The sequence below is a fragment of the Hylobates moloch genome, unplaced genomic scaffold (assembly GCF_009828535.3).
Source record: "Hylobates moloch isolate HMO894 unplaced genomic scaffold, HMol_V3 SCAFFOLD_6, whole genome shotgun sequence".
Lineage (NCBI taxonomy): Eukaryota > Metazoa > Chordata > Mammalia > Primates > Hylobatidae > Hylobates > Hylobates moloch.
The window spans coordinates 131,944,809-131,967,769 of NW_026652281.1; the positions used below are offsets into that span (position 1 = coordinate 131,944,809).

Sequence of the window (22,961 nt, forward strand, 5' to 3'; positions counted from 1 at the left end):
GAGCTATTTAACTGCCATCAATCCATTTGTTATAAAACTGAAGGGAAAACACACATTTGAATCACTTCTTCTAAAGCTTTAGTAAGTGAGCTGTTCAAATAAGCAATTACATAAAAGAATAAAACCAAATTTCCAACCTAAAATTCTGACAGGAGAGTCAACATGATGGTTAAGGCCTATTTCATATTCAAACTTCAATCTATGAAAGAGTAGAGAGAGAAGGGCCTCCTCTTTCAAATTAAATATTATAAAAACAATTTTAAAAAGGTATCAATAGTCCTAAAATGCAGCAACTCCATCTCAAACAAGCATGACACATTTCTGATCAGATGAAGTATTTATAAAGGTAGCTTGTGTTTTAAGCATGTAACACTTTGGGTGACGACAGAAGTTTCTCCTCTTTGGGTGAAACCTGCCTAAGGCTGTAGAGATGACCAACACTCTGCAGGTGTTAGTTCTGAATAACTACTGTGGGCTTTTCATGATCTTCCCTCTAGTAGGAGACCACAACTGAGTCTAAAGTCAGATCCACCATGTCTATCGGTAGGCAGGGTTGATTCAAACTTAATCCTCGTTTGTATTCTTTTGGATAACTGCAAAAACATCTAGGGACCAGAATGAATGTCTGGTGAGGCGTAACTGCAGAGGTGAAAGGTGTCAAACATTTTCAATTTGGCAGTTTCTTCAAGGTGTGTGAAAATTCACGTGCAGAAGGTCTGGCAGTGTCTTCTATAGGTTTTTGTGTTGCCATATTTCTGAAGGAGCTCTTGGGCCTGCTGCTGCATTTCCTGGGCCAGGCAGCCAGGAAAGTGGGACCTGATGAGAAGCAGGACAAGGCAGCACTCCAGCACATCTGGGAAGGGCCAGACCTGAAAGATGATGACATGAGGATGAATAAGGAAGCATTTGCAAAAGAGCCACAAACACCTGCACGAAGGCACCAGTCACTCAGGTTCATCTATAGACACTTCTTGGACACAGCTGAGCCAGCTCTCTCCTAAGGCAATGTCCTGTCTTTCTCTTCAACAATTACTCCAAGGAGAAATGACACTCAAAACTGGGATGGCTACTGGGATGTTCTTCTCAATGGCACAATCTCTTTCTATAGCCCTATGCAAATCGACCCTTAAAAATGGTCCTATTAATATTTGGGCCCACAGCCAAAAAGACCTGTCCATCTGTAAGCTATCTAATACATGGCACCAATTTAAATTTTACTTCTTATCTATTAATTTGGTTTCTCTGAAGACTGAGGTATAAAATTATTTCTGTGATCAATAATTCTACTCTCACAAAACATTATAGCTAACCAAAGTAATTGGATTCTAAATTCTTAAGCACATATGAATGGGTAGAGATTTTAGAAACTGAACAGAGAGGTAGCTGACCTTTATAAGAATGTGGTATAGTCGAGTGATAACACAAAAAGTGATGCTTTACCAAATGAACTGCTTTAACTCTTACCTTAATGCTCTCAGGAAATTTCGCCATTCTCTGATTTGCCTCTGTAAGCCTTTTGGTTAATTCAGGCAGAGAAAGTGGCTCATTTTTTTCTTCTTTACTAGTGAAAAAAATAAAAAAGTGTAAGTTGTATGTCTTGCCCTGGGTAACATTTTTCTCCCATTGTTTTTACTGTGGTAAAATGTATATAACATAAAGCTTACCATCTTAGCCATTTAAAAATATAGCTCAGTGATTTTAAATAAATTCATAATGTTGTGGAAAACATCCCCACCACCCATTTCCAAAACTCTTGTCGTTTTGTAAAACTGAAATTTTATACCCATTAAACATTAACCTCTCATTCTGCTTCCCTTAGCCCCTGTCAACATTATTCTACCTTCTGTCTCTATGATTTTAACCATTTTGAGTGGCTCATATAAGTGGAGTCATATAGTGTTATGTCTTTTTGTGACTGGCCTATTTCACTCAGCATAATGTCCTTCCTTCGTAAGGCTGAACGACATTCCACTGTATGGATATAGCACATTTTGCTTATCCATTCATCTGTCAGTGGATACTCAGGTTGCTCCTGTGTTTTGGGTATTATGAATAATGCTGCTATGAACACAGGTGTGCACATATTTCAGACCCTGCTTTCAATTCTTTTGGGTGTATACCCAGATGTGGAAGTGCTGGATCCTATGGTCATTCTATTTTACATTTCTGGAGGAACTGCTGCTATACTGTTTTCCACAGTGGCTGCATCATTTTACATTCCCACCAACAGGCACAAGGGTTCCAATGCCTCTGCATCCTCCCCAACACTTGTTCTGTTTCTCTGATAGTAGCCTAATGGCTATGAAGTGCTGCTTCACTGTACCCCAATGATGAGATGTTGAGCATCATTTCCTGTGCTTACTGGCTTTTTAGAGAAATGTCTATTCAAGTCCTTTGCCCATCCTTGAATTGGATTATCTTTTGTTATGCCTGGGTAGCTTTTACCTTTTTTATATTTTTAAAATTTTTTTAAAATTTAAACTTTTGCCTATGACACAGCCCTCAGGAAGCCCTGAGAGCATATGCTCCTGCCTGGGTAACTTTTATCTCATTTTATAAATAAAATTCCTTTGTCACCTGGCTTCTTAAAATTTAATTTTTTTTTTTGTAGAGACAGGGTCTGTCAACCAGGCTGGTATGAGTGGCACGATCGTATCTCACTACAGCCTCGAACTCCTGGGCTTAAGTGATCCTCCCACCTCAGCCTCATGAGTAGCTGGGACTACAAGTGCATGCCACCACAACTGGCTAATTTAAAAAAATTAATTTTTCTAGAGACAGGGTCTCAATATGTTGCCCAGGCTGAACTTGAGCTCCTGGCCTCAAGTGATCCTTCTGCCTCAGCCTCTTAAGTAGCTACAGGGTACATGCCACCACACCTGGTTATTTTATTTGTATTTTTTGAGATGAGGTCTCCCTCTGATGCCCAGGCTGGAGTACATTGGTGCGATTTTGACTCACTGCAACCTCTGCTGCCCAGGTTCAAGCGATTCTCTGGCCTCAGCCCCCCAGGTAGCTGGGATTACAGGCATGTGCCACCATACCCAGCTAATTTTTATATTTTTAGTAGAGATGGGGTTTTACCATGTTGCCCAGGCTAGTCTCAAACTCCTGACCTCAAGTGATCCGCCCACCTCAGCCTCCCAAAGTGCTGGGATTACAAGCGTGATCCACTGTGCCCGGCCTTTTTTTTTTTTTTTTGGAGAGACACGGTCTCGCTTTGTTGCCCAGGCTGGTGGTGAACTCCTGGGCCAAGTGATCCGCCTGCTTCAGCCTCCCAAAGTGCTGGGATTATAGGCATGAGCCACTGTTCCTAGCCAGCAGGGTTATTTTTCATTCCATCTTGTACTTGCCTCAGTACTTACCATTGGCTCTGAGAACTGCAGAGGGGCTGCTCTGCTTCTACTTCCGGTTCATTCTTATCAGGACCATTTGCTGTGGATTTACAGAGTTGACTCTTCTGGTGTTGGCGGATCATTTCTGCCAAGGTCTCTTGGACTTCAGCAACAGTTCTCTGTGAGTTTTGGAGACTGGCATGCTTTTCTGAAAAGAGCTCCTTAAAAGTACTCAGCATTCGCTCACCTTCTTCTGTGAGTCTCAAGTCTAGTTCTGAAGGCCTGTTTGGCTCTGGCTGAGAAGTTTCAGGGTCCGTTTCTTCAGTGCTGGCAGTGCCTAACTGCTGGCTTGGCTCTACAGAGAGTGTTCTGTGACCAGCTCTTACCCAGATACTGGAATTTGGGCAAGGCCTGGAGAGAGACCACCAGAATTCATACAGACGCCCATAAAGAAAAAAGGCCTCCAAACTTTTGAAAGCTGGTGTGGCAGGGGATTGATGGTCCCCCAACTTGTCTCTTAGGTGGTCACAGCCTAAGAAAAGAGGAAAAAGATACTGGGTCATGCATTTCTCTAGTTGCCAGAAATCTGGCTTCCTGCCCTTATGTTCTATTTCTTATCACCCAAGAAGCAGACCCCAGGAAAAAGGACAACAGTGCGATCCACGGGGCCACATGCCTTTCCACCAAGAGCCAACTGGAGGCTGAACATTTCCTGACTTGGGACAATGTTCTCATTACTACATCCTAGGAGTCAAAGCATGATAGAGTATTCTATTTGTACTACTGAAGGCTCTGGGGCCACAACAACAGATCACACTGTCTCTCTGAAAAATCACGATGATTTAGTTCAGTGACTGACTATGCAGCCCAAGGAATGTATCTTTTTGCTGTTCTTTTCTGTTCTTACTAATATGTAACTACATTCCTATTTCTCTCTCCCTTAAACTGCGTGGAAAGTGGACAGGAGGCTGTAAGAGAGTAGGGCCAGGTAAAGGAAACAGTATAGTTGTTCTTAAAGGCTTGGGTAAGAGAATCCAAACTTTCTACTAAAATGACACAGTTGGCCAATCTCCATCTTTTAAGAGTCTAGGTACTCCCAGTGCCACACCACTAGTGGTGGTGATGTTGTCCATTAAAGGGTGTGTCTCAGGCAGGGGGGAGTCATTTACCGTCAGGGAGAAAGGCTGAGTACACTTCCTGCATGATGGTGAAGCTCCCTGAGTCATAGCTCCGGACCACTGCCCGAAGGAGCGCCTGCACAGCCTCGTCCCAGGAGGCCATCTGTTGGCTCAGCACTGCCAGGGTCAAGTCATGGCAAATGTGAAGCAGGAGCTGGAGAGAGAAGCCAGAGTCTGAGTTAAACATCCTCCCACGGTAGGCGCAGAGGATGCCACCAAACTGTTCCTGTGAACCGCATTTGGAAACAAGTGCACACAATTCACACTTTGAAAGTTCCTCTTCTCTCCGCCACCCATTTTTGCTTCCCACATCAGAAACTCTCATGTCTAGCTGCACAGCAGCACACGCACATCCCAGTGTTAAAGTCTGTTCACACTGAGAAAACACCTTTACATTTGCATTTAATTAAAACAAAAAGTGGGCCAGGCGCGGTGGCTCACACCTGTAATCCCAGCACTTTGGGAGGCCAAGGCGGGCAGATCACAAGCTCAGGAGTTCAAGACCAGCCTGGCCAACATGGTGAAACCTCGCCTCTACTAAAAACACAAAAATTAGCTGGGCATGATGGCGCTTGCCTGTAGTCCCAGCTACACAGGAGGCTGAGGCAGGAGAATTGCTTGAACCCGGAAGGTGGAGGTTGTGGTGAGCCGAGATTGCACCACTGCACTCCAGCCTGAGCATGAGAGTGAGACTCCCTCTCAAAACAAACAAACACACAAACAAAAAAACAAAAAGTGAGTTTCTGGAACTAAAAGCTGTAATTAAAAACAAAATAAAGGCTGGGTGCAGTTGCTCACACCTATAATCCCAGCACTTTGGGAGGCTGAGGCGGGCAGATCACCTGAGGTGAAAGCCTGTCTCTAAAAAAAAAAAAAAAACAAAAATTAGCCGGGCGTGGTGGCGCATGCCTGTAATCCCAGCTACTCGGGAGGCTGAGGCGGAAGAATCCCTTGAACCCGAGAGGCGGAGGTTGCAGTGAGCCACTACACCTGAGCCTGGGTGACAGAGTGAGACTCTGTCTCAAAACAAAACAAATAAACAAAAAAAAAAAAAAACAAAAAAAAAAACCTACCAAAAACAAAATAAAACAAAGCTTGGAGTACAACTAAGAAAAATGTGCTCAATTTTAAGTATGTAGTTTGATAAGTTCTGAGAAACATATATAGTTCCATAACTACCAGCAAAATCAAGACAGAACATTTTCATCAACTGAATATATGCCCTCCGGCTCCTCTGCAGGAGATCTCCTGGCCCCACCCCACTGGCAACCACTGAACTGGTTGTTTTGTCATTTTAATTTTTTCTTTTCTAGAATTCATATAAATGGAACCACAGAGTATATGGTCTTTTGTGTCTTTAATGCTTTTGAGATTCACTGATATTATTATTATTATTATTATTATTATTATTTTGAGATGGAGTCTCGCTCTGTCGCCCAGGCTGGAGTGCAGTGGCACGATCTTGGCTCACTGTAAGCTCGGCCTCCTGGGTTCACATCATTCTCTTGCCTCGGCCTCCCGAGTAGCTGGGACTACAGGCACCCGCCACCACGCCCGGCTAACACCGATATTATTTGTGTGGCAGTAATTTGTTCCTTTTTACTTTATCTTTTTTTGAGATAGGGTCTCATTCTCTTACCCAGGCTGGAGTGCAGTGGTGCCATCTTGGCTCACTGCAGCCTCTGTCTCCCAGATTTGAACGATTCTCCTGCCTTAGCCACCCTAGTACCTGGGATTACAGGCTTGTGCTACCACACCCGGCTAATTTTTGTATTTTTACTAGAGACGGGTTTTCACCATGTTGCCCAGGCTGGTCTTGAACTCCTGAGCTCAAGTGATCCACCCGCGTTGGCCTCCCAAAATGCTGAGATTACAGGTGTGAGCCACCAAGCCTGGCCCTTTTTATTGTTAAACAGTATAGTATGTCACTGCATAGACACAACACAGTTTGCATATACATTCATCAGTTAATGGACATTTGGGTTGTTTCTAGTTTTTGGCTATTGTGTGCTAAGCTGCTGTAAACATTTGTGTAAAAGTCTTTGTGTGGCCATCTGATTTCATTGTTTTAGTGGAGTATCTAGGTAGCAGGACTGCTGAGACATGGGGCATGTGCATGTTCAACTTTATAAGAAACTGCCTGGCTGGGCGTGGTGGCTCACGCTTGTAATCCCAGCACTTTGGGAGGCAGAGGCAGGTGGATCACCTCAGGTCAGAAGTTCAAGACCAGCCTGACCAACATGGTGAAACCCTGTCTCTACTAAAAATCTAAAAAATAGGCCGGCTGCAGTGGCTCATGCCTATAATCCTAGCACTTTGGGAGGCTGAGGTGGGTGAATCACGAAGTCAGGAGTTTGAGACCAGCCTGGCCAACATGGTGAAACCCCCGTCTCTACTAAAAATACAAAAAATTAGCCGGGCATGGTGGCAAGTGCCTGTAATCCCAGCTACTTGGGAGGCTGAGGCAGGAGAATTGCTTGAACCTGGGAGGCGGAGGTTGCAGTGAGCAGGTATCGTGCCATTGTACTCCAGCCTGAGCAACAAGAGCAAAATTCCGCCTCAAACAAATAAAAAAAAACAAAAGGAAAAAAGAAAAGAAAAAAAGAGACTGTCCAACTGTTTTTCAAAGTATATACCATTTGAGAAGTCTTGATCCTCATAAATATCATAATGTTCCCTCATTTTGAAATGAGGGAAAGAACTACGCCAGGCACAGTGGCTCATGCCTGTAATCCCAGTACTTTGGGAGGCTGAGGCAGGAGGATCACTTGAGGAGTTCGAGACCAGCCTGGGTAACAGTGAGACCCAGTCTCTACAAAGAAAAAAAAAAAAAAAAAAAAAAGAAGTAGGTATATTCACAAGACAGACATAGCAATTAAAATAAATCAACTGATCTCTTTTTATCAACATGGATAGATTTTACAAACAATGGCCTCTGAAATAAGCAAACTGCAAAACAATATATGTGGCACTGACACAGGAGGTGCCTGTGGCGAGCTAGGGGAGGAGTGAAGGGCTGAGGAAAGGAAGAAGAAGGACTTCAACTTCACCGTACTGTTTTCATTTCATAAAGTTCTCAAATCAAAATACAAAATGAAACCAGAAAACCCTACAAAGTAAAAATTACAAAATGTGAACATCTGTTAATTCTGGTTGATGGGTTACTACATTATTCTGCTTTCCTATATTCTTTAGATTTTTTATTTTACTTTTGTAGAAAAGGAAATAGTGGCTGGGCATGGTGGCACACGCCTGTAATCACAGCTCTTGGGAGTCTGAGGCAGGAGAATCGCTTGAACCTGGGAGGTGGCGGTTGCAGTGAGCCAAGATCATGCCACTGCACTCCAGCTTCAAACAAATAAAACAAAATAAAACAAAACAAAAAGAGGGAATACTGATCTAATACTAACTTTAAAGTTAAAGGGCTTTGATTAGTCTGAAGGGATCTTTCCAGGTGGCGTGGGCATGCCTTAGCCTTTTCTGAAACAGAGTCCGGTATTCTGCTTGTTTCCCTGTTACAATATACATGGATTAAGGAAGTCTTACCACTGAGTGATTAATGTCAAAAGCTGGTACAGACAGCTTACCTGTTTGGCAGGCGTATTATTTGTAGCAGATGGGTACTTGATGTTCTGCAGCTTCTGAAAGGCTTCCTGATACTGCTCAGGGGTGTCAAGGCTGAAGATGCTCTTCCACACTGCAGTCACCCTCTCCACGAAAGGCCCTTCGGTGCCCGTGGTCCAAGTGTGGTAAGAGGAGGAGCTTTTGCCCTCTGAAAGCTGCTTTTCCTCCAGATGCCTGGACAGTAGCTCCAGAAGGGAAAACACCAATCTCTGACCCTGGAACACGACAACAAGGAAGAGGAACTGTTATAAAGGGAAAGCACTCGGATGATCTCGAGAGCTCTCCTGAGTCCTTCAAAGTATTTCCCTTTGTATCTGCAGCAACCAAAGCACATTAGTGAGCTACCTGCCCCATGTGAGTCATGCATGAAAAGGGACAAAAGGGGCGATCTGACAGACACTTCCCAGGTCCCTTTTGGGGGAAATCTATCCTTAGAGCTCAAGAAACCATTTTTATAGCACAGAATCCCAACTGTAGCCCTACCCACGATGATTTAAGCCACACACACAGACCAGCCACTTAAACCTTGTAGCCTAGTTTGAGGAAAGATGGGCTGGGCTCATCATGTTCTTTCTCCCTGACCAAACTTTGGACTCAGGAATAAAAGCATAATGGGCCAAAGGTGCTGGAACAGACAAGCTTTGTAGATCCAAGAGCTGGGACAGGCATTAGGAGCCATGTCCAAATACGTTTAATTGAGGAAATTGGCTGGGAGAAAAGAAAACAGAAGCACAGACAGAAGACCTAGCAAATCTATTTTCACTAGATTTTTAGTTGCCATGAGATTCCTTGTGTACTCCTACAACAATATCTTCTCAGTTAAGCTTGCAAGAGTCTCTGTTCCATAAAGCCAAAATAGCCCTTATCAGAATATTTAGCATATGCTTATTAGGTTTTCTTGCTTTGTTAAGGATGCTGTTTAAGAGTAAAAATAAAATGCGAAACAGTCATTCTGGAAACTTTTTTTGATTGTGGATAAATTAAAATCTCTCCAGACTTGGTCATTTTATAAATAATGCCCAGTAGCATTATCTTTTGGGGTGTCCTATTTTCGCCTCCATTTTTATTCTGCTGTTCCCAGAAAGCTACCTCCCCATGTACCATGCTCCTTGGGCTCTAAATATTCAGCTAAAAACCATCTTTAGGCCCCGTACTCTGTTAGAGAACAAAGAACTTGAAAAACTCTTGTTAGTAACTGACAAAGTTATCTAAAGTGAATCAAATGTTTACATGTTTTAGAAACTAGGTAAGAGTGCTGATGCTTTAATTTGTTTTGATGTGTCAAAATGGCAGTGGTATGTTACTGATTTTTAACAAGATGGGAACAAAAAAATTTAAGAGATAAGAGATTTCCATTTTCCCACACTTTTCTCTTTTTTTTCTGAAGAGTCTCACTCTGCCACCTAGGCTGCAGTGCAGTGACACAATCTTGGTTCATTGCAACCTCTGCCTCCTGGGTTCAAGCAATTCTCCTGCCTCAGCCTCCCAAGTAGCCAGATTACAGACGTGTGCCACCATGCCTGGCTAATTTTTTTATTTTTAGCAGAGACAAGATTTCGCTATGTTGGCCAGGCTGGTCTTGAACTCCTAACCTCAAGTGATCTGCTGCATCTGGCCCAGTTTTTTCCATAGCTTACAGTTAAGAGGGGCATTTACAAGTAGAGTTCCGTGATTTCTGTTAGAGGCCAACCATTCTCTCTTCAAGGAAGACAGCGCTGATAACATCAATGAAGAAATCCTAGACTGCCAACTCAAGGCCTGGGCTGACTAAAGTGTTTTTTTTTTTTTTTTTTTTTTTTGAGACGGAGTCCCACTATGTTGCCCAGGCTGGATCTTGCCTCACTGCAACCTCCGCCTTCCAGGTTCAAGTGATTCTCCTGCCTCAGCCTCCCAAGTAGCTAGGATTACAGAAGCGTGCCACCACGCTCGGCTAATTTTTGTATTTTTAGTTGAAACGAGGATTCACCATGTTGTCCAGGCTTGTCTCGAACTCCTGACCTCAAGTGATCTGCCTGCCTCGGCCTCCCAAAGTGCTGGGATTACAGGCATGAGCCACTGTGCCCGGCTCATAGGTGTTTTGTACAAACATAAGCAATGGGAATTACTGTGAATGACCATATTATCTCTTACTCTGAATATGCCAACAAGTCATAGTACTTCAGTGGGGCGGCATGGCCAGGGCTTGCTGCGCCTGCCAAATTGGCACAGCTTGTGCAACTGGGTTATTAACTTAGATTTGACTAGAAAAGGATTTGGGACACTTCCTTCTTATATACTAGGAGATGAAATAACGGACTGACCTGTAGACTTTCATGCAGCTGCAGGGCTTCCTGGGCTCCCACCCAGTTGTTGGCCAGAAGCAGCTCTTGGGCACATCTGAGAGCCAGGGAAGCAGACAACTCATCCTCTCCTACGATGGCAGCCAACTCTGCAGCCGTTCTAAGTGATGCTGCATCCCCCTTTTTGGCCAAAACTTTGGCTGCATCATAAGCACAAGTGGCCCCTAAATAGCTATAATATGAATAAAAATGTGAAGAAAATATCATTAAACAGATCTTTTATTCCCACTCCTAGAGGATGGAATCGTTTCTTTCTATCCACTTTGCTGCATGTGCCTTCCTGTGGTCCCAGATATGTCACTGCCCCGGTTGTTCCTGTGAAGGCTCAGGCCAGCACAACTCAGCAGAGTGTATGAGAAACAATAGCATATAGGTTAAGGACATAAGGAAAATGAGAGGGAATGACTCCTCTGTTGGGTTCAATCCAGCATGGGTTGAGGTTCCTTTATTTGATGTTATAAGAGACCGTTAGAAAAATGCATAATTTCTGAATCTGCTACTGAGGTTTTTCTTGAATAGTTATAGTGACTTATATAAATAAATCAGGAGGTAGTTCCTGATGAGTCTTATGAAACTAAGTTGAATATACATATCTTTTAAATAATTTCTCGCTGCTTTACCTCCACCTCTAAACTTATTACTTGTATTCTTGTCCTCCCCCTTCCTGGCAAAAGCTATTCTATGTTGGATGCATCCCTCCACTCCTCAGGCTTACCATTTGGCTGCTATGGCATAGTGGCCATCTCTTTCTAGGACGGTTCCCCAGCTGAGGTACAAGTCCTTCAGGACTGGGTCTTCTGGGCGCAGCCGGGCCTTGGCAATCGCAATAGCTTCCCTAAAGGCAAGAACAGACCCTTTAGCCAATCTGAAAAGGCTCCTCTGTGTATGGTCCTAGGAGGGGCTGTAAGACAGGAGAAATTGTCCCTTTTGCATTGTCTTATTGTTCCAACTTCCTTTAAAAAACTGCACTTGCATTATACAGACAAATTAGAAACATATGCTGCATTCGTTTCTTCAGTTAGATCGGCAGTTCTTAAATTGTGGTCTCTGGATTCCTGGGGGGTCCTCAAGAACCTTTCAGAGGGTTCATGAGGTTAAAACTATTTTTGTAACAATGTTAAGAGTCAGTTACGTGCTTTTTTATAAAAAAAAAAAAAAGTGTTGACATTTGCACTGATTGTGCAAAAGCAATGGTTGGTAAACCTGGCATCTAAGAAAGAAGGCAGTGGCTCTTATAGTGGAAAAAAAGGAAGAATGCCCTTAATGAAGCAGTAAAAATTACGAATTTTACTAAATCCATCAAGTCCAAAACACTTTAATATTCTGTGTGACAAATGGGAAGAACATTTTGTGTTCTCTGCTGCATTCCAAAGTAGGATGGTTGTCCCTAGGAAACACCTATATGAACAGATTACAAGCTAAACTGGCTGCTTTTTTCATAGAACCTCCTTTCTTCTAAAAAAAAAAATGAATAACATAAATAACAGTTATTCAGTGTTGGGTATTTGGCAGATGTTTTTCTCAAAAATGAACAAAATAGGCCTACCACTTCATTAAAAACAACCAACAGTATTTGCTACTAATGATAAAATGCAAGTTTTCTAGCAAAAATTAGAATTTTAGAAAACTTGTACCTACCACTTGTGTGCTTGACAGTTTCCCATAAGTTAGAATTTTCTGATGAGACTGATGGTGATAGTAAGGAATGTAGTATTTTATAATAAGATATGTTAACATTTGGAAGATCTGAACAACTCAGTAAACAAATATTTTTCAAATGACATACAACTGCTGAGTTGTAGCCAACATAAAGTTGTAGCTGGGAAAAAAGTGTTTTATTAGATTAAAGTGATCTAGAGAGAGCAATATTTTGAAAGTATTTTGGGACTTCTACTTCCAGCCATGATGGAATAACTGGGACCAGACCTACCTTCCTGACATAAAACTAAAAAACTGGACAAAATGTCTGAAACAACTGTTTTCAGATACCGGGTAACAGGCAGCACAGGACGGTCAGCCCTAAGAGAACAGAAACAAATGATGGGAGCCCTGTCTTGGCACTGGCTTTCTGCCCAAAGCCATTTTCCTTTTTTTTTTTTTTTTTTTTTTGAGACGGAGTCTCTCTCTGTCGCCCAGGCTGGAGTGCAGTGGCGCAATCTCGGCTCACTGCAAGCTCCGCCTCCCGGGTTCAAGCCATTCTCCTGCCTCAGCCTCTCCGAGTAGCTGGGACTACAGACGCCCGCCACCACGCCTGGCTAATTTTTTGTATTTTTTAGTAGAGACGGGGTTTCACCGCGGTCTCGATCTCCTGACCTCGTGATCCGCCCGTCTCGGCCTCCCAAAGTGCTGGGATTACAAGCGTGAGCCACCGCGCCCGGCCAGCCAAAGCCATTTTCCTAAGGAAAACCCGAGCAAAACCTCAGCAGTCTCTGAGTTGAGAAGAGGAAACAATGGAAATCTGAGGGGCAGAATACTAGGAAGGAGAAAGCTGTCCAGAGAAAGACATCCACAACTCTGCCTGGAGATCCCATTGAGTCTTTGGCTAAATTAAAAGCCACGTATGTAAAGGAAACTCCTTAAGTCTAAACAAAGAATGACTAGGTAACTGTAAGCTGAACAATTCCCAGAGCTTACTCAGGACTTGGAGACATCTGAGTTTTGATTTGTTGAATGCCTAAGGCATTCAAGAAAGATATCAGAATGCAGGAGGTCCAAACTAATTCTAGAATATGATAAACTTGCCCTAACAAAATTTAAAAACAAGCCATGAAAAGATCAAGCTGATACACAACTTCACTACTTACCAAAACAAAGTTCAACACTCTCTAAAGGAAGACAACAAAACCAAAGCGGGGTAGAACAAAAAGAAAATCTTGGCCAAGCATGGTGCTCATGCCTGTAATCCCAGCACTTTGGGAGGCTGAGGCAGGAGGATCGCTTGAGCCCAAGAGTTGGAAATCAGCTTGGACAACACAGCAAAACTCTGTCTCTACAAAAAACTAAAAAATTAGTTGGATGTGGTGGCATGCACCTCCTGAGTGGTCCCAGTTACTCAGGGGGCTGAAGCAGGAGGACTGTTTCTTCCATTTATGTTACTTTAACAATAGAGAAGTTTAGGTTATTTTCACATTATGTCCAAGTATTATCCCAACTCTAGGACCACACAGACCTGTAAAAATGGTTTGACTTGAGCAGCTCCACAGCTTCATACACTTTGTGGATGGAAAGTAGGTGAGAAGCAGCCTTAACATACTGATCCTGAAAGCACAGCTGTTTGGCAAAAGCTTCCACAGCCCATAGCCACACATGGTAGCCAGCTGAAAAAATAAAAGATGGTGGTTAAAAAAACAGTTGAAGAAAAAGTAAAAACAATACCCAGTACATTTGGGTTGAAAAAGGCTTGTTTTCAGTCAATGCATTCAGCAGAACATTTAGATACCAATTCAGCTACCATTACGGATCATCTGCTTCATCTACACATTCTGAAACATCAATTGTTTGATTATGTAACACAAACAAAACAGTACAAAGCTGAAAAGATACAGAAAGGAATGTGTGAGCACAGTTAAATTCCTATAATCAGAATTGATGAGCCAAAGGTAACATGCCTACGTGCTTTTTTTTTTTTCCCTTTCCTTTTATTGTTTTTTAAGACAGGGTCTCGCTCTGTGGCTCAGGCTGGAGCGCAGTAGCACAATAATGGCTCACTGCAGCCTTAACCTCCCCGGGCTCAGGTGATCCTCCCACCACAGCCTCCCAAGTAGCGGGGACCACAGGTACATGCCACCATGCCCAGATAATTTTTTAATTTTTTTGTAGAGATGGGGTTTTGCCATGTTGCCTAGGCTGGTGGCAAACTCCTGGGCTCAACTGACCTGCCCACCTCGGCCTCCCGAAATGCTGGTATTACAGGCATGAATCAGGAATCACCACACCCAGCATTTTTTTTTTTTTTTTTTTTTAAAGAGACAAGGTCTCATGATGTTGCCCAGACTAGAGTACAGTGGCTATTCACAGGCACAATTAACAGTGCCCTATAGGTCTGAACGCCTAGCCTTAAGCAATCCTCCTGCCTCAGCCTCCTGAGCAGCTGGGGACTACAGACTTGTGCCATTATATCTTTAAACTTTACTAGACATGGCCAAATTGTCCTTCAAGAAGTTCTCACCAATTATGCTTTTGCCATTAAAGTGTCAGTGACCTGCTTTTTTTCAAAGGGGTTGGGTTGGATTTATTAGTTTGTCTATTGCTGCAAACAGGATTAGCTTTGTTCTATTTGCAAGTGATTTCAAGCTTAAGACTGTGCTAAGAGCCATCTTTAGTGGGCGTATCCTAGAGATGATAGAGCTTTTGTTGAAAAGAACAAACAAACAAAAACCATACCTGCTGGTGCCATAGCCAGAAGGTTGTCTGTCAGCTCCCCTCTTTCTGCTGCAGTCTGGAGAACACCTTTGAGATCTCCTTTCCAAAGCATAAGCTGGTGAAATAACTCAGGGTGGCCATTTTCTAAGTGACCTTTTCCTGTTTGAAAGAGAGATAAAGTTTGGAAGGTGTTTCAGAAACATGTTACTGACTTGTAGAAAAAGAAAGGCAAGATAGAAGAGAAAGTGAGCTCCTAAAATATGCAGTCATTCTCTGATAGGTGTCACCTACCAGAGTGATTACAATAAGATCTGAAGCCCACTCGGTCACTGTACACTCTCCCACCTTCACATGTATTCAGAGTGAATGCTGTATGTTTAGGATCCTATGATGATGCAAGGGTTGTATCAATATGTAAATCAGGGAGCTCAAAACCTAGTTAGCTGACACGTAAAACTAACCATTATAACATCACAGGATGACAGCCATCAAAGAGGTGCACACAAAATGTTGGGAAAGCATAAAGATGGATGAGATTATGTTGACTGGATTTGCCTCACCTTCAATATCAATCATTCCGTACAGGGTAGCCCTGTCTGTGAAAAGCCCCAGATGAAATCTTTCCTCAAGATCAGCAGACACATCTTCATTCAGCTCTGTTAATTTAAAAAGGCAAAAAAATCAGATGAAGTCATTACATTGATTACAGTTTTCTGTCCAATAACTTCTGAGTATGTTTGGAACACCCACTTCCGACACTGAGAGAATCAGAGCTCTAACAGAGACTCCTGCAGTTACAAAGGGAGCAAAACACAAAAACACTTAAAATGTTAAAAGTGAACCCCAAATCAGAACATATTAAAGTGCAGTAAAAAACAGGCAAAACAATTATTAATAAGTAAAAGAAAGTCCTTAATATTCACTGGGACTTACCACAAGGGGATTTAATATTCATCCTTGGCTTAAAAAAAAAGTCAACTGAGTAATTTTCCAGTAAGGAAAATAAAATGAAACTAGGTTAACTATGTAAGTTACAGGACGTCATCACAAAGCTCCAAAAAGGCTATGTATATAATAAAAGCATAAAACATTTCCATCAAGACACAAGAAACTGATAATAGTTTGATTATGTAATATAGACAAAACAGTACAAAAATTCAAAAGAAAGAAAGAAAAATGGAAGCCCAGGATAGTGACCACCCTTGTTAGGGCAGCGGGAGAGAGTAACTGGGAGGGAGGATGGTCCTCCATTCCTGGGGAGGAGAAACAGAAGATTGGGAGGAAGATTTACTTTGAAAAAAAAAAAAAAAAAAAAAAATTAAAAAAAAATTTTTTTTTTTTTTAAATAGAGAGAGGGTCTCACTATGTTGCCCAGGCTGGCCTTGAAGCGAGCTCAAGTGATCCTTCTGCTTCAGCCCTTAAGCATCTGGGACAACAGGCACGCACCACTGTGCCTGGTGAGATTTACTTTCTTTTTATACTGTTTCAATTTCATTTTATTATGTGCATCCCTTTTCCACATGTAAACTTCAAATTTAAAAAATAAAGTTATTAAAATATCAAAATAGTGGACATTAAATGAAGACTTTGAAAAACAAAAATAAAACAACCCTTCAAAACAAAACTTCCAAAGCAAAAGCTTCCATCAAATTTTTTTTTAAGAAACTGCCATACTACGGGCATATTTCCAATAAGAAAAAAAGATTTTTTTCTCCATAAGGATACTGTTCAATGGGGAAAAGAGTTGAAAGAGTTTATTCATGCTGATATATTTAGATCAACATACCAATTCTGGCACACAGATGGCTGGGAGGAATTAGATTTAGAATAAAAGCAGAGTGCTACATCTCAAAGCCATGGCAGTGCTGACAGTGGGTCACAATGGGGAGTTTGGCAGCAGGGTGTAGGGGTGTAGGGATGTGGAGGGAAGGGAAGGCTGGAGAACATAAAAATACAGAAAACAATTTTAGACATTTCTTTGGGCATTCATTTAATAAATAAGTAAACATCCCTTATATGCCAGTCCCGGAAGACTATGGATGGGCCAAGGAAGTACATTTTTGTACCTTTGGAGTGCTTTGCAGTTGCTAGTACCAAACAGTCCTGATGAAGCTCCTCTTTGGATCTGTGGTCCAGGCTTGTACTCAGGGGAAGCAAGGAACGAGCTTTTCTCTTCTTGATTAAGGTTTCTGAAATTTAATAAAGTACATACTATCTGAAGGAGAGCTGATCAGAAACATAAAACGGAATGCCTATTGTGTGAGTGTAACCTACTGGCAGGACACCACAAGCAGAGAAAGTTCCTCCTCCTCCTAATAAAGAGGCTTTCAAAATAAATTTGCTGGGGGCATTGTTCACAATACACACTAAAACGCTCTTGCTAACATTTATGATGTAATATCAACAATTGCAAAACATTTCATCAAGTGCTAAAAAAAAATTCAAAAGCATGACCCAAAATGGAAGTGGAAGGCCGGGCACAGTGGCTCATGCCTGTAATCCCAGCACTTTGGGAGGCTGAGGCGGGCGGATCACTTGAGGCCAGGAGTTCGAGACCAGCCTGGCCAACATGGTGAATCCCCATCTCTACTAAAAATAACAAAAATTAGCTGGGCATGGTGGCGGGCGCCTGTAATCTCAGCTACTTGGGAGGCTGAGGCAGGAGGATCGCTTGAGCCCGGGAAGTGGAGTTGGTAGTGAGCCGAGAGTGTGCCACTGCACTCCAGCCTGGGTGACTGGAGTGAAAATCTGTCTCAAAACAAAAAAACAAAAAACAAACAAAAAACCCATAATCAGAAAACCTACAAATATTTTGAACCTAAAAAAACAAACAAGAAACCACACTGCTTTTTGACAGTTGCATGTAATATATGTAATATTTTAGGCTGCTTTAACAAAATACTGTATTTTAATTACTAGATACCAACCTGGCTTCTCTTTTGGTGGCTCCTTTTTCAGTAAAATGACTTTGTTATTAATGGTGACTTTTGACTTTTCAAAGCCTGAGGAAACTGGAGTGCAGATAACTGGTTCTCTAGAAACTACATCATGGGGGAAAAAGGAAAAAAAAAGCTGAGGATAAAAATAATATAGAATTTCAGTTCTTTTTAAAAATTAAGAGCCATTCCAAGCTCGGCAATATAATCAATTCATCCATTACCAAAGCTTTTGAGATAAAATGCATTGGAAAAGAAGTAGGGGTAGTTTCCCCTTTCCCACCTCCCAAACTAGCTGTTTTCAGGAATCTGTAAGTCTATTACTTTGGTTTTTTTTTTTTTTTTTTTTGAGATGAAGTCTCACTCTGTAACCCCGGCTGGAAATTCAGTGGTGCGATCTTGGCTCACTGCAACCTCTGCCTCCTAGGTCCAAGCAGTTCTCCTGCCTGAGCCTCACCAATAGCTGGCACAAGCCACCATGCCCGGCTAATTTTTGTATTTTTAGTAGAGACAGGGTTTCGCCATGTTGGCCAGGGTGGTCTCAAACTCCTGACCTCAGGTGATCCACCTGCCTCAGCCTCCCAAAGTGCTGGGATTACAGGTGCGAGCCACTGCTCCTGGCTTACTTTGAACTTTTTTTTTTTTTTCTTTTGGTTAGAGATAAGATAAAACTCTGTTGCCCAGGCTGGAGTGCAGTGGGTGAGATCACAGTCACTGAGGCCTTAACCTCCTGGACTCAGGTGATCCTCCTCTCCTCAGCCTCCCAGAGTGGCTAGGACTATAGGCACAAGCCATTATCTTGGTAACTTTTATATTTTTTGCAGAGATGGGGGTTCCCTCTGTTGCTTAGGCTAGTCTCAAGCTCCTGGGCTGAAGCAAGTCTCCTTCCTTGGCCTCCCATAGTGCTGGGATTACAGGCATGAACCACCATGCCCACCTTACTTTGGACTTTGACTAAGGAAAAAGCTCCCAGCCCTCCACGACTTTATACCATAAGCCAAGGAGTTCCTATACTTTGCTCAAGTGACAAACCACTTTTTACATTTCTAGGTCATAAAGTACTAATTGCATATTTAATTATACTAACAGGAGTAACTTTAATAATAGAGAATATTAGGTGTATGCAATATGGTGTCACAATCCTGAGCACAGGAACTTTTTAGAAACAACTTGTTGATCCATGTTTTGTATAGCCATTTTGTGAAAGAAAGGCTTTTTAAAAAAAAGAAAAATAAAGAGATGGGGGGTCTTGCTGTGTTGCCCAGGCTGGCCTCAAGCGGTTCTCCTGCCTCAGCCTCCTGAGGAGCTGGGACTAGAGGTATGCGCCACTGTACCCGACTAGAAAAGCATTCTGATGAGCCAAAATAATAAATCCATTAGGCTTTTTGCTCTTTATTTACCCCAACTATGTGTCTAATAGCTATCCCTTGGGATGGAGAGCATCAGGAATGCCTTGTATCCTATATTCTAGCCATTTCAATACTGACACATCAATGTATTCTGTTTTAGAATTAAGTATGAGTTATTGCTTCTACTGACACTGTTTGCTATTTAATCGTTTATCAGGGACCAGATATTTAAGGTAAATGTACAAAATAAAAAGAGTGCTAAAATTTTTACCTAACAGTTTTTTTGTTAGTGATAGAGCACTGTTTTGTGAGACATCTGAGAGCCACCACTATAGCTTAACTCACTAGAAGAACCTAATAACCATTCACACATTTTTTTTTCTGTGAGAAGACAGAAAGCAACGTACAAACTCCACGTAAGAGGGGTGAGAGCTTGCAAGTTCCCACAGTGGTAGTACCTTCTAAGTCAGACATTTGTAGGGGACAGTGGTTTCTTTCACCAAATGTGGCTACTGATGTCATACAGTTAAAACCTTTCCCATGTAAGTTCCTATGTACACGACTACCCCAGCTTCGCTTTGTCCCACAGTTTTACCTTGCCCAAGTTGAATAAGAAGTTTTCTCTATAGAACTTTACTATTTCCACCGCAAACATCCACTAGAACCCCTTTAAAACTTCAAACAAAGATATTTATTTTAGGACTTGAATAAAGCTTGAAAAAAAACAAACAAAAAAAACGAATGCTGTTTCCAAGAGTTGGAAAAATGGCAACAGCGAAGTTTCAAACTGAGTAAGGACCCAGCTTAGTTTCCTAGACACGACCACGAAATCCTAGTGATACACAGGATTCTGCCACATACCTGCTGGAGCAAGGCCACAGGGTAATTCCGGCTCCCGCGCTTCCTCCTCCCCTTCTTGGTCTGACACACCATTCTCAAAAGGTCCCGAGTTCTCCTTCACGCTTTCTTCTTCATTTCCATCAATCGATTCCAGCTTTACAGGAGTTCTCACGGTGGGCTTTTTCTTCTTTTTAGGCTTTGGCTTAGGTTGAGAGAGCCGTTTTTTCTCTAATTCAATACTTTTTTTGCCTACAAGAATCACAATAAAGAAGGACAGACTAAAGTATACATTCTTGGTTAAAAGCACTCTAGGTGGTAAACTCCAATATCTCATTACTCTTTAATATCATTTTTACCCATTCCCTTCCTTTTCAATGAACTTTTAAAATTATATTATCACAATATTAACCAAACCCTTTTGAGATTTCATTAAATCATAAACATGATAAACAATAACACCCAAATATTTTAGTGTGTGTCTTATGAACAGGACATGCTCCAACATCACCATAGTACAACCACGGAAATCAGGAAATTAACATGATTCATTACTGCCATCTACTCCATACACTCTATTTAAGTTCTGCCAATTTTACCCAGATGTCTGTTTTTTTTTTTTTTTTGGAGACGTTTTCGCTCTTCTTGCCCCTGCTGGAGTGCAATGGCGAGATCTCGGCTCACCACAACTTCTGCCTCCCACGTTCAAGCGATTCTCCTGCCTCAGCCTCCTGAGTAGCTGGGATTACACGCACGCACCACCACGCCCAGCTAATTTTTGTATTTTTAGTAGAGACGGGGTTTCACCATGTTGGTCAGTCAGGCTGGTCTCAAACTCCTGACCTCAGGTGATCTACCCGCCTCAGCCTCCCAAAGTGCTGGGATTACAGGCATGAGCCACCATGCCCGGCCTATCCAGATGTCTTTTATAGCAAAAGGAATCAATCCAGGATCACACGGTACATTTGGTTGTCATGCCTTTCTGGTTCCCTTCAGCCTGGAACAGTTAGTTGCGTGGTTTTCCTTTGACTTTCATAATTTGAAACTTCTGAAGATTACAGGACAGTTATTTTGTCCAATTTCCCTCAATTTAGGTCTGCCAGATGTTTTTCATGACTAGATTTAGGGTATGCATCTTTAGCTGGAATGCACATTAGCGCTGCTATGTTCATCCAGGGCAATCTATGAGGTAGCAGCTAATTTTTATTCATCCCATTTGGTTTACTTTGATCATCTGATTAAGGGGGTGTCTTCCAAGTTACTCCCTAAAAGGGTATTTCCCCTGTTTAACTACTAAGTATTTGCATCTAAGAGTTTTAGTATTCACTGATGTTTCTTGATTAAACATTGTTACTATGATGACTGCCAAATGGTGAGTTTTTTCTTTTTTTCTGAGACAGGCTCTTGCTCTGTTGTCTGGGCTAGAGTGCAGTGGCAGAATTTCAGTTCACGGCAGCCTTACTTGACCTTCCAGGCTCAAGCAATCCTCCTGCCTCAGCCTCTTGAATAGCTGGGACTACAGGTGTGCGACACCATGCCTGAGTAATTTTTGTAATTTTTTTTTTTTTTTGTAGAGACAGAGTTTTGTCATGTTGGCCAGGCTGGTATCAAACTCCTGGGCTCAAGTGATCAGCTTGCCTCCCAAAGTGCTGGGATTACAGGCATGAGCTACTGTGCCTGGCCCACAGGGTGAACAACTAGTTCCAGGATTTCACTCTACATTCTACCACAAGGAAGAGCTTGGCATCTAGTTGGCATCCTACCACAAGGAAGAGCTTGTGCTTCTCCCCATTTATTTATTATATCAGTCTGGACTCAGGAATTCTTCCATTACTGTTACATTTACATTTTTAAGGTTTCTACATTTACATTTTAAGGTTTTTATCCTTTGCTTACTTTAAAATCATCTTTACTGAGGGGTAATATAATAAAATACACCCATTTTTTAATACTTTGATGATTATCAAAGTATCTACCACCACCACAATTACTTTTGTACTAATCTAATATTTCCATCAAGCCTCTTTGTGGTAAGATATACCCCCTGCTTGAGCCCTAGGCAATCACTAATTTGCTCTCACTATGGTTTAGTTTTGCCTGTTGAAGAATTTCACATACACTGGGCGCAGTGGCTCATGCCTATAATCCCAGCACTTTGGGAGGCTGAGGCGGGCAGATCACCTGAGGTCGAGAGTTCAGTACCAGCCTGGTCAACATGATGAATCCCTGTCTCTACTAAAAACACAAAAAATTGTCTTGGGTGTGAGGCACGCACCTGTAGTCACAGCTACTCAGGAGGCTGGGGCAGGAGAATTGCTCGAACCTGGGGGGTAGAGGTCGTAGTGAGCCAAGAGTGCACCACTGCACTCTGGCCTGGGTGACAGAGTGAGACTCCGTTTCAAAAAAAAAAAAAAGAATTTCACATAAACAGAATTAGACAGTATGTAGTCTTTTGTGCCTGGCTGCTTCTGCTTGGCATGTTTTTCTAGATTCATCCATTTTGTTCTTTATCAGTTGTTACCTTCTTTTTATTGTGGAGTAGAAGTCTACCATAGGGATATACCACAATTAATTCATTTATCTGATGATGGACATTTGGATTGTTAGCAGTTTTTGGTGATCACAGATAAAGCTACTATGAGCATTCTTTTACAAGTCTTTATGTGGACACATCATTTCATTTCTCTGGGTGTAAATTTCTAGTTGCTTAATATATTCTTTCATTTAAAATTAAAAAAAAATCTATTTCACAGAGACAATGTCACCCTATGTTGCCCAGGCTAGTCCTGAACTCCTGGGCTCAAGCCATCCTCCTGCCTCGGCATCCCAAAGTGTTGGGATTATAGGAGTGAGCCAGCATGCTTGGCCAATTTTTCCTATTTGCTTTTATTTTGTAATTTTTGATAGAGACGGGATCATGCTCTGTTGCCAGGCTGGTCTCAAACTCCTGGCCTCAAGTGATCCTCTAGCCTTGGCTTCCCAAAGTGCTGGGAATATAGAC

General features: G+C 42.1%; 1 protein-coding gene across 2 annotated transcripts in view; it reads right to left on the reverse strand.

Annotated features, from left to right (window-relative positions):
• Positions 1-318: 318 nt before the first annotated feature.
• GEMIN5 (gem nuclear organelle associated protein 5) overlaps positions 319-22,961 on the reverse strand; it is a 51,330-nt gene continuing 28,687 nt past the window's right edge. For both annotated transcript variants that reach the window (XM_058440077.1, XM_032158471.2), the window contains exons 16-28: positions 19,985-20,212; positions 17,766-17,879; positions 16,905-17,027; positions 15,399-15,494; positions 14,860-14,997; positions 13,646-13,793; positions 11,192-11,311; positions 10,438-10,648; positions 8,101-8,352; positions 4,505-4,667; positions 3,366-3,867; positions 1,465-1,561; positions 319-869 (exon numbers count right to left, since the gene is read on the reverse strand). In XM_058440077.1, coding sequence (XP_058296060.1) covers positions 702-869; positions 1,465-1,561; positions 3,366-3,867; positions 4,505-4,667; positions 8,101-8,352; positions 10,438-10,648; positions 11,192-11,311; positions 13,646-13,793; positions 14,860-14,997; positions 15,399-15,494; positions 16,905-17,027; positions 17,766-17,879; positions 19,985-20,212 — 2,360 coding nt within the window. In that variant the 3' untranslated portion in view covers positions 319-701. The remainder of the gene's footprint in view (positions 870-1,464; positions 1,562-3,365; positions 3,868-4,504; positions 4,668-8,100; positions 8,353-10,437; positions 10,649-11,191; positions 11,312-13,645; positions 13,794-14,859; positions 14,998-15,398; positions 15,495-16,904; positions 17,028-17,765; positions 17,880-19,984; positions 20,213-22,961) is intronic.